The 17,168-nt window shown below is 54.4% G+C and overlaps 1 protein-coding gene across 2 annotated transcripts in view; it reads left to right on the forward strand.

Annotated features, from left to right (window-relative positions):
* Positions 1–17,168, forward strand: part of BRD4 (bromodomain containing 4) — an 86,426-nt gene that overhangs the window by 55,901 nt on the left and 13,357 nt on the right. For both annotated transcript variants that reach the window (XM_043911156.1, XM_043911157.1), the window contains exons 3-11: positions 1,065–1,202; positions 2,530–2,665; positions 4,136–4,425; positions 5,099–5,461; positions 6,477–6,605; positions 11,921–12,130; positions 12,614–12,813; positions 13,090–13,385; positions 14,447–14,557. In XM_043911156.1, coding sequence (XP_043767091.1) covers positions 1,065–1,202; positions 2,530–2,665; positions 4,136–4,425; positions 5,099–5,461; positions 6,477–6,605; positions 11,921–12,130; positions 12,614–12,813; positions 13,090–13,385; positions 14,447–14,557 — 1,873 coding nt within the window. The remainder of the gene's footprint in view (positions 1–1,064; positions 1,203–2,529; positions 2,666–4,135; positions 4,426–5,098; positions 5,462–6,476; positions 6,606–11,920; positions 12,131–12,613; positions 12,814–13,089; positions 13,386–14,446; positions 14,558–17,168) is intronic.

Genomic DNA, 17,168 nt, shown 5'->3' on the forward strand with positions numbered 1-17,168 from the left:
CCAGGGTACCTAGGCCTGTGCCTGCAGCCCCGTTTGGGGCAGGGGTGTGAGCTGTGTCAGCTCTCAGGTGTATGCCAGCGACTTCTGTTCCTGGGCAGGACCTCGGTGCCTGCCTAAGCACGGACTTGCCCCGCTGCCATCAGGCTGCCCCGGGAAGTGCCACGGTTCTGACACCTCACCTGGGCCTGATTGCCGGGGCCTCAGAGAGAGTGGCCCTCGGTGGGGCTGGCTGTGTGCAGCTGCGCCTTCTTGCCTGCCCCTCTGTGGCCCTTCCTCCTGGAACCCAGGCACTGTCTGATCTATCCCCAGATCCTCCTGTGGTTGGTTTTTAAAATGAGCTTTTGCTTTTAAGATAGGTTTCGATTTGGGGAAAGGGATGATGGTAGAAGAGAGTTTGATTGGAAGGGCTCTCGCCATATCTCCACCTGCTGTCTGATGTCTTCTGTTCAGCACTAGTACAGTAAGATCCAGAGGTTTGAGGAGTGGGCCTGCTGGAATTTTGAGTTTTTGTTTTTTTTTGTTTTTTTTAAAGTAAGAATTGTGAGGACGCCATTTGATTCTTCATCTGGCACTTAACCTGGTTCGTTGTTGAACTGTATGTATTCAGATACTAGTGGATCCTTAGTGATAGACTGTATGTAGGTGAAAGGAATGGAAGTGAGATGAACTGAAGATAGAGGCTTTTGCTCCATGGTACTTCAGTATGACAGGAAGCAAGGGGTCAGTTTGTTTTGGTGGGCTGGAAAGTATTTTATGGATGTGGATAATTTCACATGGTAGGGAGAAGGTAGAAACTACCATGGGTTATTTTACGAGATGATAACCACTTTTTTAAAGGTTGAGCAACTTTCCCTGTTACTTATTCTGAATTGCCACTCAGCTTTTAGCAACTCTTCTGTGAACCACTTTATCTTGGAGTCCACCCATGGGATGGCTCACTGAGGCGGTGGAAGAGCTTAGGCCTGCGTGTCTGTGGTGAGACGTGGGGTGAGAGCCACGCCCCACCGGTGAGTGCTGCCTGGTGGCGGAGGTGACGTTGACCTTTCGCTCTCTCTGCTCTCCAGGATTACTATAAGATCATTAAAACACCTATGGATATGGGAACAATAAAGAAGCGCTTGGAAAACAACTATTACTGGAATGCTCAGGAATGTATCCAGGACTTCAACACTATGTTTACAAATTGTTACATCTACAACAAGGTGAGATGCAGGGGGGGCTGGTGGAGAAGCAGAAGGCAGAGGAGGTGGTGGGCGTGTCTGAACCCATGGGCAGGGGCACTGGGTGCAGCTGGGATTGCAGTCTGAGCAGAGGAGACCACTGGTGGCAGAGGTAAATGGGACCGTTGGTTTTGTGTGTGAACTGGGTATGTGTCTTTTGAGGCCAATAACCTTTTGGTTATGTTTCCAAGCCGACCTTGTTAGCTGGAAGCATGTGCTTCTGATGCCCTTGGGACTTTGGTTCTTGAGCATGTCTAGTAGAGAAGATGTGAAAAGGACAGTAGAGAATCACTAAAAAGTTTGTTAGGATGACTCAAATTGTCAGGAAGGAACCTCCTAAAATGTAGAGAAAAATGTAAAGAAAGTGAAAGCTGCTCAGTCGTGTCTGACTCTTTGCGAACCCATGGACTGTACAGTCCGTGAAATTGTCCACACCAATATACTGGTGTGGGTAGCCGTTCAGTTCTCCAGGGGATGTTCCCAACCCAGGGATTAAACAAAACAGATCTCCCACATTGCAGGCGGATTCTTTACTAGCTGAGCCACCAGGGAAACCCAGTTGTAAAGAAAGGTGTGCTCAAACAGAAACCTAAATGTGAGAGAGGGTACAGTGTGGGGCCTGCTGCATCTGCAGCTGTGGACATGACCATCAATAATAGCTTGTGGCTGTAGAATCAAGTATCCCTTTGTAGAGACTTACATGTAGGCCTAAAGATCACGTCTTAACCCAGTAGCCAAGCCATTCATCTTGGCTATGCCATGAAGCCAGATCATTTGTTTAAAGTCTCAGCTCTCATCGCTAGGATTAAGGGAAATATGTACAGGTAGGATTCTCCATTTAGAGCTGAGTGGGTTGAGGGATGTTACAGGTGAGGTGGCAGAGTGGGACCCATAAGGCAGTGAAGAATGGGCATTTGCCCAGGCCTCAGTGAGCTACTTTGGCAATACCCTGGGGAACGTTATTGGAGCCCTGCTCATATATCCTATGTAATCCAAGTAATTCTGGTGAAATTGCATTGTGTCAAGGGAGGGACCCCTGTTTGTGGTTGGCAGTGCTTGATAGATACTGAAGGCATTAGGATGGTTTCTCAGGCCAGAAGTTAAAAGGCTGGAGAGGCAGCAGACTTGCAGGCCTGTGAAGCCTCCGCAGTGCCAGGTAGCATAGCTGTGTTGTGGCCCTTTGGAGTTCAGATTGGAGGACTCCGAATACGACGCTCCACACTTTGGGACCTAGGATGGGGAGCTCTTGTTCTGTCTAGAAAGGTGGGGAGGGCTTTCCAACCCTCACTGTGTGTGTCTCCTCTTTTAGCCTGGAGATGACATAGTCTTAATGGCAGAAGCTCTGGAGAAGCTTTTCTTGCAAAAAATCAACGAACTGCCCACTGAAGAAACCGAGATCGTGATAGTCCAGGCGAAAGGACGAGGACGCGGGAGGAAAGAAGCAGGTAGGGCGCCCGCAGTGGCTCCACCGTGCGGCAGTGGGAGCGGCTATGCCTCCCTAGTCGGCCAGCCTCCCCCAGGGCCCCTGGGGGCTAGAGTGGAGGGAAGACGGCTGTATTACACGCCCCCTGTGTTGGTGCTGTTTGGGATACGCTGGAGCCAGCGCAGAGGGTCATACGACCCTCCAGCACAGTAGAAAACATTGGGCCTTGCCTGTCTCTATGGACTTCAGTTGAAAAGAAAGTGTGGCTTTTTTTTTTTTTTTTTTTAGTTATTTTGAAATTATTTGAGTTCTTCATCCCACCATAGAATGTCTTTTTTGTTTTGGATAAAATTAATCTGATCAGGGGTAGTCTTAGTCTTAACTAATCCTAGAGCCTTAAGGTTTGTCACTTGGGTTATCTTGATCCACTTGTGTTAGAGTCATACTTGCTAACTGGATAGTCTTCTGAAGTCAAACTCTCTCTGTCTTAGCTCCCACCCCACCCCTGCCCCCCAGCCTGACACACCATTCTGAAGGCCAGTTGGTAGGGAGTAGCCTACTTGTGAAATGTTTCTGTCCAGGAAGTTTTCACAGCTGCCTTCTGCATCTTGCCATCTGCAGCACCCAAGTTGCAGAAAGGTGATGCTTGCAAGGTGGCCTGTGCTGTGAGGTGTTTGCTTCTCTAAGGCGCAAGCTTTCACCTGACTTCCTGTCTTGCGTGGAAGGGATATTTTCATGGGAGTGAAGGGGGTTGGCTATCTCCCCTGCAGTGCTGAGGGGTAGCCAAGGAGAGCTGGTCTTGAGGGTCACCCCTGAGCTGTGGAACCTGCCCATGGGTGTCCAGTATACTCAGAACCAAGGAGCCCCACCCTCCCTGCTGGGAGGGGTTTGGGCTTCACCTGGGTAGCTGTGGGGCCTTGTGTGTTTTGGCTCACCCACACTGCTGCAAGGAGGCCGTGTGAGCCAGTCCTGAAGGGCAGCAGCTGTCCAGCCTGCCCCTGTGATTCAGAGGGATGGGGGGCTGCCAGTTTCCAGAAACCTTGGCGCGGGCTGCCGATCCCGGACTCTTGCCAGAAACGCTTACTCAGAAGGCAGCGTTTCTGGGAATGAGGACAGCTCTGCCTGTAAGTGCCAAGGAATATTCTTTTGCTATCACTCTCCTGGTGCTAAGTCTCAGTGTGAGTTTCCTGTTCCTTTGGCTCAAGCCTTCGTGCTCATGAAGGGGTCTTTGTGCCTGAGTGAGGACTTGGAGCCAGGACACCCCAGGAAGTGTGGAATGTGGTGTGCCGCTGCTCTTGGAGCCTCCTGGGACAGGTGGACAGATTTGTCTTGAGGCCCAGGGCGTTCGGGCTGTTCCGTCTCGTAGATCCCTCTGGTGACTCCGTGTGCCATGCCCGTGGCACCGTGTGCTCACCACGTGTGGCCCTGTCCCCACAAGGTCAGCCAGCGTGCACGCCTGGCATCTCACCCCTGTCGCTCTTATGGTTGACAGGGACAGCAAAGCCTGGCGTCTCTGCGGTACCGAACACGACGCAAGCGGCAACTCCTCCGCAGACCCAGACCCCTCAGCAGAATCCTCCACCTGTGCAGGCCACACCTCACCCCTTCCCTGCCGTCACCCCAGACCTCATCGTCCAGGCCCCTGTCATGACCGTGGTACCGGCCCAGCCGCTGCAGACGCCCCCGCCAGTGCCCCCCCAGCCACTGCCCCCCCCTGCGCCAGCCCCCCAGCCCGTGCAGAGCCACCCGCCCATCATTGCAGCCACCCCGCAGCCTGTGAAGGTGAGTGTCCTGTGCGTGTGTGGCCCAGCCTGGCCACTTTGTAGCTCCGCTACATCAGAAGCGGGGAGAAGAACCCCCTTCCCACTCCCCCAGTTGCAGTGAGGCTTACAGGAGACAGTCACCCATCCTTGCCAATGCTTCTGGCTCCCAGGGCACTTGTGGGTATTTCGAGGGGGCATCAAGCTGTGTTTAAATCAGCATAGCCTGAAAGCTGCTGACCCAGAGATTCTGTAATTGAGTAACACCTCCCAGGTGGTTGCTGCCCCCTTCCCAGTTCTAATTTAGACTGTGTGTTTGCAGTTCCTGTCTAAATAATCTCTGAAATGTGCCTTCTGTGGGTGGCCAGTGACAGGGGTGGGCTTGGGAGAGGTCCCTGGCCTGTAGGAAATTGCTTTCAGAAGTCTCTTTGGCCTCTGGTGAGCAGATCCCAGCAGATCCCACACTCGGTTATGTGCTTTCTCCTGCCACTGGCTGGGTCCTGTCCCAGCTGCAGAATAGAGTGGTGGGACAGGGCCTCCCTCTTTTCAGTCCTTCACCGGTGGGATTACCTTTGGGGTCTGTTCACTGTGAGAATTGAGACCCTAGAAAGGACTTGGCTTCAGGAGTGATCCAGAGGGCCCGCTGTGCCAGCCGCTGCCTCTGACCATGCCTGTCGCACCTGTGCTCTTGGCAGACAAAGAAGGGGGTTAAGAGGAAAGCGGATACCACCACCCCTACCACCATCGACCCCATTCATGAGCCGCCCTCACTGCCCCCGGAGCCCAAGACCGCCAAGCTGGGCCCCCGGCGGGAGAGCAGCCGGCCTGTTAAACCCCCGAAGAAGGACGTGCCTGACTCGCAGCAGCACCCGGCGCCAGATAAGAGCAGCAAGGTCTCAGAGCAGCTTAAGTGCTGTAGTGGCATTCTTAAGGAGATGTTCGCCAAGAAGCACGCGGCTTACGCCTGGCCCTTCTACAAGCCCGTGGACGTGGAGGCGCTGGGCCTGCATGACTACTGTGACATCATCAAGCACCCCATGGACATGAGCACAATCAAGGTGAGTAGATGTGTCCCTGAAGCTGGGGAAGGGATCCCTTAGAACTGGAAAGTCCAGCACCTCTGAGGCCTGTGCAGGAGGAGGACCCAGTCTCACAGTCTCAGGAGCTGTCTAGATCTCCTCACCAACCCAAAGCAGCCCAGCGCCCCCTGCTGGGCATCGTGGAGGGTGCAGCCTCTGAGATCGTGGGAGCATGTTGGTCACGGACAGCAGTGCTGCCCCTTGCCTCGTCTGAGGACTAGCCCTCTGTGGTCTTGAGGCCCAGTGCCCATAGACAGCTTCACGTGGTAGGTGCTCCAGTAGGGTTTGGAGAGTGGTGACTTTGACAGGCTCTTAAGAGGTATATGAGTGCTGGCATTTTAAATATATATACACACACACACATATATATATATATATATTTTCTTTTTTTTCCTTTGGCTGTGCTGGGTCTTAGTTGCAGCATGTGGAATCTTTAGTTGCAGCATGCAGGAGCTAGTTCCTTGACCAGGGGTTGAACCAGGGCTCCCTACTTTGGGAGCTCTGAATCTGAGCCATTAGACCACCAGGGAAGTCCCTAGTGCTGGCATTTTCTTGGCATTTTTGGTTTTGTTTATTTTAAGCCTTTGGCATTTTTTCCATGTGGGAGTGGAGTAAACCTGTCCAAACTTGGGCAGAGCAGAGGACATTGCTGTGTTCCTTTTGATTGGTGTCCTGTCCGACGTCAACAAAACAAGCACAGGCCAGGTCAGAACTAGGCCCAGCCCTCTCTTTACAGTTGTAGCTTAAGCTTTGTCTGTGTGGATCGTGTGTGCTCCAGGCACAGTAGGTTAGACGCTAGCAGGACATTTCCTGGCCTTGAGACTTGCTGTTAGAGTATCTCTGTCTACCTGATGCTGAGAACTGAGGTAATAACTTCTCCCCACTGAGGTCTGGGTTAAACTCCGAGCCATTGAGAAGTTGACCTGCTCCTGCAGACAGCCCTTCTTGAAGCAGGGGCAGCCATGACTAACCAGGACCCGTCCTGTCTTTTTAGTCTAAACTGGAGGCCCGTGAGTACCGTGATGCTCAGGAGTTTGGTGCCGACGTCCGATTGATGTTCTCTAACTGCTACAAGTACAACCCTCCTGACCATGAAGTGGTGGCCATGGCCCGCAAGCTCCAGGTGAGGCTCTGGGGCAGCTCCGGGTGTGGCGTCCTGCCGCAGGGCAGGCTGGGGTCCTGGGTGGGCTAGGCCTCTATGGGCCTCAGCAGGTTTTACTTGTCGCTTGCTTCGGTATAATGCCATGTTGCTTTGGAAGAGTGGACTAAAGTCAGGATAACACATTTACTTTACATTGGGATTATTGTCTTTTGATTAAAGTAGGGTGGTTGGTTTTGGTCTTGGGCATTTTGGGTTTTGGGGTGTTCCACTGAAAGCCCCCCCAACCCCCCCCCACCCCCTGCATTCGATTCCCCTTGGCTGGAAGAGTGCGCATCCTGTGCATGGCCCAACTCTTCTCCAAAACAGACCCGTCTCAAGTCGGCGAGGGACGCTCTTGCCAGGTAGACACTTTGTCCCAGTTGTGAGCTGAAGTAACTGCTCACTTGCGGGCATTTCTTCACTAGAGCCTTGAAAGCCATGAGGTTTGCCTTCCCGCTGCAGGGCGGCTGCTTCTAGACGTTTTGTGTGGCCGTGGAGCCCCAGTGGGGTGGGATTCATGGCCACTTCAGGTTGGTTCTGGGTGGTGTACGCTGTGGAGTGCACCCATGGGTGGGAGGGAGGGGGCAGATTACAACATAAATGTGTGAGCTAGCTCCACTTTTCTTTCTTTCTTTTTATTTTTAAAAAGAAACAAGGAACGACATATGCCCAAATTTCACCAGAGACAGATATTTTGAGTAGAAAGATCAGGAGTTAAAAATTATGGAGAATAAAGTCAACAGTTAGTACTGTTACCTGTTTTCATTATTATAATTTTTTGAAATCACATGTAATGAAAATTCCCAGCCTCTTCTCCCCAGGACCCCAGGTTGTGCTTCTGCTTTCAGGGTCAGAGCAGGCTGGACCACCCGTTGTCACACTGTCCAAGTCACACATCCTGCGGCAGGCTGTCTCCTGGGGTCTGGGTGGGGCTTCCTCACACTGGGCTTTCTCTGTCAGCTGTGGAATCCTTCCAGAAGCAAGGACTTGCACAAGACCTTTGGTGACCTTGGGTCACTGTCTGTTGGAGACCACTCAGGCTCTGCTGCCCACCTGTCTCCCAGCTCTGCTAGCTTCACACATTGTCCCACACTCACCAGCATATTGTCTCCTATGTCATCGTCTTGGAGCCAAGATGTTCTTTCACTTGGGCCCGTCTGGGTCAGCCTTTGATGTCCTGAACCTCTATGTATTTAAAAAGAAAAGAAAACATTATTAGTATGAGCCTGGTTATTGTTAATTAAACATGCACTCAGACTTGAAGGTTTTTATTTCTGCTGACTGTTTATTATTTTATTTGAGGTTTTTTGTTTTTGGACGGGGCACTGTCTTCAGTTTGGTGCTGTATTGTCTGCTTTCTTCACAAAGTTGCCTTTTTTACTGTTTACTTTTGCCTTTCCAGGAGCTGCTCAGGCTTCATACCTGTGCTGCAATTCTCAGACATCGCCACCGGGTGGCAGCGGTGTCCTCAGAGCCATACAGACACACACACACACACACACAGCATTTTTCTTGTTCTGGGAGTGCCATGAGCATGCCCAAACATGGGGTTTACTCATAGCACAGACACCGAGGTGTTTGCCACACGGCAGCTCTTTTCTAAACATTGGTTCCAGATGCAAGGCTGGAATGGGACAAGGTCCTTGCCCTCGAGGAGGGTCCACTTAGGTGGGGGGCAGAGGGCAGTGCCCGGCGGGGCCACTCAGCACAGGGCTGCCTCTGTCCCCGGCTTGCTTTGGCCCTTGCAAGTTGGGTCTCCATGCTGCTGAAAGTAAAACGCCCGGTAGGGGGTAGGGATGTCTGCTTCAGCAGAGTCGACGTGGCAGGTCCTGTGTGGGCATCTCTGGAACACAGTTCCTGTGTTTTACAGCATTTAGAGCTTTGTTTTTCTTCTTTCTTTCAAAGTTTTCCAGGATTAGCGTGGTTTAGGTGGCTAGATTGCCTACTGGGGAGGAGGAGCAAAAAAATTCTGGCCCTTGTTTGCCTCAGAGGAATTGGGACCTGCTGTGCCCAGGGGCTGGGGTTTACCCAGAATGTTTTATGGGAAAGGATCCACTTTATATTTATCGTCCAGCCTCCAAATGCTGGATCTTTAGAAAGCCCACATCCCACCACCTGGCAGCTGTGGTCACAAAGACAGCTAGGAACCCTTGGCCTCAGGGTGTCCTTGGGAAGCTGCAGGTGACTTGAGCTGAGGGTTGCTAGCCTAGCTGCTGGGCCCAGAGCTGCTGCTGGTAATATCCATTGCTCTCTGTTCTGCTGTGAAGAGAGGAGGGGTAATTTAGGAAGTTTTGTGCCTATGTGGATTAGCAGAGTTTTATTTTGGCAGAAAGTGCAAATTCATGGTGGTACACAATTGTTTTACAGCAAGGGAAAAACATTAAATTGGGGAAGGTACATATATATGCAGGGCCCCGATGTACCTCCAGTGTATGTATGGTTGTGTGTGTTCATGTGTGTATCTGAGTGTCCACTCGTGGCTGTGTCTCCAGCACCGGGGGCCAAGTGGGCCTCCACGGCCTGAATTCTGCTTCCCACTTCCGTGCCCCCAGCCCCTGAGCCTGGTATGCCCAGGTATGGCTAAGCCCGAGAGCAGTATCCAGGTGGGGCAAAGAAGGGCTGACTGGACAGCACCTCCCCTTTGGTCTCCAACTCTGCTCAGCTGGAGGCTGGTTTGCCTGAGAGTCTTTGGACACTGCCACCTCCTAGCACCTGAGCATCTCTGTCACTAAAGAGGGTGGGGAGCTTCCTCCATGAGTCTGATACTGCCCAGGGTAGATGGCTCTGGTCAGCACTATAGTGAGAAGAGATACTTCCTCTCTGAAACCAGTGTTCTTTCCGATGTTGAGAATTGTGATGTGGCCCAGGTTCTTGGAGTGGGGTGGAGGTCATGTCATGCTAGGCAGAGTAGATGGGTTCACCTCAAGACACTACCGTCCTAGCACAGAAGGCCTGAGCCCTGCTCTCGTGGTGTGCTGCTGATGACTGCTCCTTCCTGTCACTCCCCCTCCTGAGACACTCGCCCTGGGTGTGGCTCATTGGGTTTTCCTGTCTCTTGCCTGACCCCACGCCACTTTGACCTTTCTCTCATTTGTACCATCCTGTGTCTGCAGCTGTTGTTACCCTCTTCTCATTCTTAGGTCTCAGGTTCCCCCACAGTCTCTTTAACTCTTGCTGTTTCTGCCTTAGCACTTAGGACACATTATAACAATCTGTGTTTGCCCCTTGAGGACAAGGAGCACATCATTCTTGTTTACCACAGAGCAGGTGCAGGTCTGACTCGGTCACTTGGGAAGGTTTTCTGCAGCAGCGCTTAACTCACTGGCACACAGGCCCAAGTGTGTTCCTGGGGTGGCCCCCCTAGGGCTGGAACAGACCATGGAATGATGGATGTGCAGCTGGGCACAGCCTCGGAGGCTGGCAGCCCACTTGGCCTTCTGTCCCATGCTCCTTGCTGTTTGGCTTTGGGGCCTTAGTAGGTCAAGGGCCAGAAGCAGCCAGGGAGTGGAAGGAGGCTTCATTTCTACAACAGCCGTAGCCTGCAGGGCAAGAACAGGGGTGCCCTTGTGGTAAGGTAGAGCTGTCTGGCCGCTGGCATGGGGGGCTGGGTCGCAGACAAGTGACACCAGGTAGCTTCTGCTTGGTAAAGGATCACCTCTCAGCAGCACCAAGTGCTTGAAGCTGTCCTCTCTTGGGGTCCAGCTGCCCCATCGCCTTCTTAAACACACTTAAGTGTGGGTGCAGCTCTTCTAGATTCTTGTAGGGGGCAGTCGTGGGCCTGAGCCTGCCCACATTCAGGGCGCTATGGGCAGAGATGGTCTTGCCCACAGGGTCTTGCGCCTGGCAGTCTGAACAATGATGATGTCTGGTCATCTCTCCTATTATTCTTCTTTGTTGCCCTTGGATCTGCTCCAGGATTTATTTCTGAATAAATATAGAAAGCTATTGCCCTTCTTAACCTCAAACCCACTCAGCAGAGTTCAGGCAGGCACCTTGTTTGAGAGGAGAAACTACCTTGGAGGAGGTCAAACTGAGTGATCTGGAGGGGAGGGAACAGTACCACAGTTTGCTGCCCAGATTATGCTTTCCCAACTCTCTGGGCCTGGGGAAACCTGAAGATGTGTTTCCAGAGACATCAAGAGAGTCTCCTAGGTTGTGCCCTGTCAAATACACCCCAGTTTGAAATAGCGGCCTTGGAGTTTGACCCTGTGGCCCTTCTGGGCCCTGCTATTCTCTCAAGCATCTGCTCACACTTGAGAAAGGTTCCCACCCCCTTCTGTTGTGTGAGTTTCTGTATTAAACTGACTTTCTCTGGGCTTAAAACAGATCTCAAAATCCTGCTGGGAAACCAGCTCTGTTCCTTCCACCACTATCAGTTCTGAGTCATCATTGGATTTCTGGTGACGAAGCCCCTTGGGTAGAGAGGGAGTGGCCAGCTGGCTGGCAAGGCAACACACAGCTAAACCCCTGAAGCCCAGGAAGGATTGCTGCCCCCCTGGATTCTGTGACCCACACAATTCCATCAGATTTCTGAATCTCAGAGTTGGAAGGTCTTGGGATCTCCTGGGGTGGGATCTGGTGCTCGGTCCACCCAGGTCTCTGCTCAGGTAGCTTGCGCCTCACAAAGCCAGCTCTCTGCCATGGCCTGTCCGCAGTGCCCTGAACCTCTTCTGAACTTCCTCACGTTTCTGTTGTGTCCTGGAGACGCCACCGCCAGTGAGGACTTGATCACCGCAGGCTGTGGGCTCTGTGCTGGGCACACTTCCACCTTGGGGCCTTCATTCCCTCTGGAACTCTAAAACTGCGGGTCCTGTCTGCTGCCTGTGGGGATGTGAACCGTAAGAGAGCCTCCTATTCTTCAGTGTTGGGTCCTGGTGCCCAGCCCAGTGTCCAGCAGGCTCCCCTGGGGGTGCTGAGTGAGCACCCGGCTGTCGGGAGCCTCAGAGCAGTCTCTCTGAGTCTCTCCAGGTCTGCAGCTTCAGGGATCCCCAGGCTGATGTCCTCACTGGGCCAGCCGTCTCCTGGGATGTGGGTCACCTGTCCTTACTTAGGCCATGTTGGGAGTGCCTTTCACTCCAAGTGAGATTTGAGAGAGGAGTTTTGGAAGAGCTATCGGGAGCCCTTGCGCACGCCTCAGCTTAGTGGCAGGAAGGGGGTCACTGCTGACCCAGCCCCCTCTGCTTCCTGTTGAGTCAGCCCTCCCAGCCTAATGGCGTGTGTGGGGCCACAGCCCAGGCGCCCCCCGGGCACCCAGCAGCCCTCATGGGCACGGCTTCCCCTCCCTCCCCCGCCTCCAGGATGTGTTCGAGATGCGCTTTGCCAAGATGCCGGACGAGCCCGAGGAGCCTGCAGCAGCCGTGTCCTCCCCGGCAGTGCCGCCTCCCACCAAGGTTGTTGCCCCGCCCTCCTCCAGTGACAGCAGCAGTGACAGCTCCTCAGACAGTGACAGCTCCACCGACGACTCGGAGGAGGAGCGGGCCCAGCGGCTGGCCGAGCTGCAGGAGCAGGTGAGGGCCCCGAGGGCGGGGGCCGCCCCGCTGGGGGCAGGGGTGCGCACGGGGTCCTGGGCTTCGCGTGCCAGCCGGCCCCCTTGTGCCTAGTCAGTGCATGTTCATCCTTATATGTACATTGTGGGTGTGGACGTGGGCTGACATGGCCGTTCTCTGGGCAGAAGTCAGGTTCTGGAACGTTCTGGTACCTGGAAGGAGGTGGTTGAGCCAGTTTGTCTGTCTCCTGGGGCTTCCTGGATGCTCCTCTCCCTGCAATTTGGCCTTTAGAGCCCATACGTGTCTATACACTCTTGCCCCGCCGCTTTAGGGACCCTCTTCCTGGGACCAATGATGGTCATGGGGCTTCAGTGTCAGCTCCTCTGACAGGGAGGACACTGGTCTGCCCTGGGGGTTCAAGGGTCTGGGTGGGCCTGGGCCCCGTGGATATCTGGTGAGACGGCAGGTCATGACAAGAGTGTGTCTTGCTTGTCTGCACCATAGCTCAAAGCCGTGCACGAGCAGCTTGCAGCGCTTTCACAGCCCCAGCAGAACAAACCAAAGAAAAAGGAGAAAGACAAAAAGGAAAAGAAAAAAGAAAAGCACAAAAAGAAAGAGGAAGTGGAGGAGAATAAGAAAAGCAAAGCCAAGGAACTTCCTCCCAAAAAGACCAAGAAAAATAACAGCAGTAACAGCAGCACGAGGTCTGTGGCCGCCCCTGCTTGACAAATGCCCCCTCTCTGAGACGGGCCTCGGAGGGAGGATGGTAGGGCGTGGTGGGTAGCGAGACGCCCCCAGCTCACCGATTTTGGTCTCAACCTCAGCTGCGCGCTCACAGAAAGGCGTTGCCAGTGTCCCCTGTCCCCTGTGAAGACCACTGGGAGGGGGTGTAGAAGCCTCCCCAAGCCCTAAATGAAGGGATAGGTGCCCCCTTTCTGCAGAGACCCATTCCTAATGGTATCTGCATCACCCCTTCGTAGCAAGAAGGAGCCAGCACCCTTGAAGAGCAAGCCCCCTCCCGCGTATGAGTCGGAGGAAGAGGACAAGTGCAAGCCCATGTCATACGAGGAAAAGCGGCAGCTGAGCCTGGACATCAACAAGCTGCCTGGCGAGAAGCTGGGCCGCGTGGTGCACATCATTCAGTCACGGGAGCCCTCCCTCAAGAACTCCAACCCCGACGAGATTGAGATCGACTTCGAGACCCTGAAGCCATCCACCCTGCGTGAGCTGGAGCGCTATGTCACCTCCTGCTTGCGGAAGAAGAGGAAACCTCAAGGTGCCCTTTGGCCCTCTGGGGTGGGGCTGGGGGTTCCTGGTCCTGGTGAGGGAGAGGGCTGGCAGGTGGGGCCAGGTGCTGCCCGTACACCCCTATTAGCGAGGCCCCATTGGCACCTTTAGTTAACTTGGCCTTCCAATCCCAGCCCTCTCCCTCTGCAGGCTGTTTAAATTTCCAATTATGAAGTCTGTGTCCTCGACATGGAAGCCTCTGGAGGGTTGTGACATTAATCTCGACCCTGGGCTGTGGGGCACCTTTCTTGACCTCTCTGGCAGATTGCCCTCGGGGTCCTAAGCCTTGCTCTAACCAGCAGCAGTCTTCATCCTCAGTTGCTGCCTCTGAGTCTTCCCCAGAAGGCACCGCCCACGCGTGCCCCCCCCCCCCCCCCGGCCTCTTTGGGGTGGGGGACATGGCTAGGAGGAAAGCATTAGATTCGCAGTGCACCTGCGTGCTGTCTTCTCTAGTTCCTTGTGACCTGCTCTGCAAGTCTTCCAAGTAGCTCTTTGGTCTTATCAGTGCCTTGTCCTGGCTCACAGTTCTGTCTCAGGACCAGCGGGATTTAGGGTCTGAGTCAGGGCCTTGCACACAGCCTTCATCCCAGCGCAGACTAACGTGGGATCCCTGGCACCCCTCCCCTCTGTTCAGGGTGGCACACAGTGACACCCGCCTCCCTCTGCGCACCAAGGAGCTGGGAGGCCCCTGGGGCCCGCCCCCATCTCGCTTTGCCTCGGATTGTCACATCCCCTTAGGCCCTCTCCCCACTGCCAGAGAAGTAGCTGAGGGAGCATGCTCCAGCAGTCCCTGGTGAGGGAGTTCCCTCCTACCCTGGTCTCCTAGTCCTCAGTGAACTCTGTGAGCGGGTGTTTTGAGAGATTGAAGGGGCCTTGAAAGTTGAGTGTGAGCCAGGATTTTGGCTATTGTGCCTGGTAGGCTAGCTGCGCCCTTGGAAAGTGTGTGTCGGGCCGGGGTCTGGAAGGACAGCAGCCGGGCTTTGGGAGCAGCTCTCTGGCTCATGGGGCTCTTGGCCCTGCCTGACTCTTGTCCCCGTTGCTTTATTGCAGCTGAGAAAGTTGATGTGATCGCTGGCTCCTCCAAGATGAAGGGCTTCTCGTCCTCAGAGTCGGAGAGCACCAGCGAGTCCAGCTCCTCTGACAGCGAAGACTCTGAAACAGGTTAGGTGTCTTTGATGTAGTCTCACCGCACTCCTGCCTGCGTTCCGCCCTTAGGCTACCAGGGAGCAGAGACGGCAGTCATAAGAGCCTGCGGGGCCCTCCCATCTGTCCATCTTCCTGGTCACCATGCTGACCTGTACCTGGGGTGGTGGGTATCCCAGCACCTACCTCCACCCCACCCCTGACCTGGGCTGGTGGGGGAGACAAGTGGCCAGTGGTGTTGACCCTGCAGAGCCCTGGGAAAGGAGGAAAGGGGGCAGATGATGGAACTGATCTTCGCGTGACCCTGCCCCGCCTCAGAGTCCCCCAGCGGCACCGTTGCCTGCAACTCGGCCCTTTCAGGTGACGTGCTTCGGCAGGTGTGGAGCAGCCTGCTTTTGGCCCCGCTGTTCTCGGGGCTTAGAGCACTGCCGTCCTCCCCGGAGTTTGCTCACTGCTGCATTGGCTGCTCCTAACTGCACGCACTTGGACATGCGTGTCCTGTACCTCTAACAGTTCCTTCTCTCCATGCTCCACGGGCGTGCACGTGTGCCCCCTGGTGCGGCTGAGCAGCAGCCTTGACGTGGGAGGTGGGGGCACGTGCCTAGAGCTGTGCCAGTGGTGGGGCAGGGGACCTTTCCTCCAGACACAAGCATTTCTGGTTATTCTCAGGGGAGCTGATGCTCATACTGGCCCAGAGGAGAGGCTGGGAAGAAGCCTGGTGACTAGGCTGCTCTGTGAGGTGGAGCTGACTTTCTGTTTCTGCGTGAATAGGGTTGGTGGTGGGCAGGCAGGTGTCTTCATCGGCTGAGTCAACAGTCTGTAGACCACCCACGAGCCTGCCTTGGGCCCATCCCTCCAGGCAGGCTGCAGTGTGCACATCCACAGCGGGCATCAGGACTCCGGGCGTATTCTTCCGTGTACCTAACCCTGTCTCTGATACTTCACTGTGGCTGGGAGTAAACGACACACTCCCCTTAGTTCTCATAGATAGATAATGTGATCTGGTGTGCCGAGGAGGTGTGAGGATTGTCTGCAGCAGTTGAAAAGAGTGGTGCTGCAGTGAGGTGTGTGGGTCCTGTGGGGCAGGGGGTCCCTGGACCTTGTCACTGTTCTTTTCCCCTTGTAAGGACACCAGGTTTCCCAGGGGAGGGGGAGGGGAGCCTTCTCTAGGACATCAGTGCTCTGGACTAGCTCATTCTCAGTGGGCCCGAGTGATGTGAAATCCATTGAGGATGTTCTGTATTTATTGAGCTCCTGTGGTGTGCAGAGACTGCTGTGGGTAGTTTGCTGGTCACCTCTCTATCCTTTACCCTTTTTTCTTTCTTCCTAACCAGTTCCCCCTTCCAGTGCATTTTTAGAATCTGCTGGCCAGTAGGGGGCACCACACCCCATGCTTGCTGAGGCAGAGTGGGGCCTCAGGCCAGGGCCCAGCGCCCTCCGCAGGGTGAATGGCTGTATTCTGGGGCTTAATTAGCATTCCAGGTTGCTGCTGACTTCTCAATCTCAGTTCCAGCCAAACCACAGGTTTGCCTTTGCTTCTGGGGTTTTATACCTCCTGTGTTTTCTAGCAGGCTTCTCCTACTAGGGGTTTTGCAGCCTTTTCTCCTAAGGATCTGAGCTACCAAAGAAAACCCCAGAGATTGAAACTGGCAGAGGACCTGATGGCTAAAACAGCGCGACCAGGCCCCACCCAATGTGGCACCTTAGGGTGTCATGACCATCATAACCCAGTGTCCCAGTCGTTAATCTGTGACCGTGGCCTTTGTCCCTGACTCCTGAGCTTCTGAGCGCCTTATACCCCTCCTGCTGCTGCCTCCTGTGGAGTAACCATGACGGCATTGCCAGCAGCTCTCTGCTGCTGCCGAGATTTTTTTTTTTCCTTCACATTTTTCCCTCCTTTAAAGAAAGTGGAAAGATTGTGCAACAAGTAATCTGAGAGTCCTGGGAACAGCTGTCCTGGCGGGAAGGAGGGCAAGATTTACAGTCTCGGAGCCGCCAGCCTGCAGGCTCCCAGGCTCCGGCAGTCCAGCCCTGGCGGCTCCCTTCGCTGCCTCACCGCCTCCTCCCCAGGCGCCCTCCCCACCTTGGTTTTGCGAGGCTGTCCTTTGTCTTCGTGGTTCTGGCTTTTCCTTTGCCATCTGTGTGCTCTGGAGAGCTCCGGGGGCCGACTGAGAGCTTCTGCTCTCGGGAGGGACCCAGCCTGTAGATTTGTGCCCTGCACCTCAGATGCTACAGGTCCCAAGTGGGAGCCCGCGCCCTGGTTCCAGGGGATGGGCTGTCTGCCACCACCTTCCTGCACAGGAAACTGCTTGCTTGCTGGGTGGTTCCTTGTGTGGGGTCCCTGGAGCTGGGTAGATTGCTGTGACTAGGTACAGGTGGTTCTGCCTTGGCAGGGAGGGGGGGTGGGGGGCACTGGGGGTATTTCTCTTGGTCTTTGGGGGCTTAACTGTTTCACCCTTCTTGTTCTTGTGTTTCCATTTGGATTAGAGCCGAAATTCCTGAAGGGCTTGTATTTGTCAGTTCTGCCAACACAGCCCCGGACACGAATCACCAAAAGAAACTGACCAGAGGCACTAAATTGGGGCCGGGGCAGTGGCACACGGTCTCATCTCTGGCCACTGCCCACAGA

Source organism: Cervus elaphus, chromosome 9 (assembly GCF_910594005.1).
Source record: "Cervus elaphus chromosome 9, mCerEla1.1, whole genome shotgun sequence".
Taxonomy (NCBI): domain Eukaryota; kingdom Metazoa; phylum Chordata; class Mammalia; order Artiodactyla; family Cervidae; genus Cervus; species Cervus elaphus.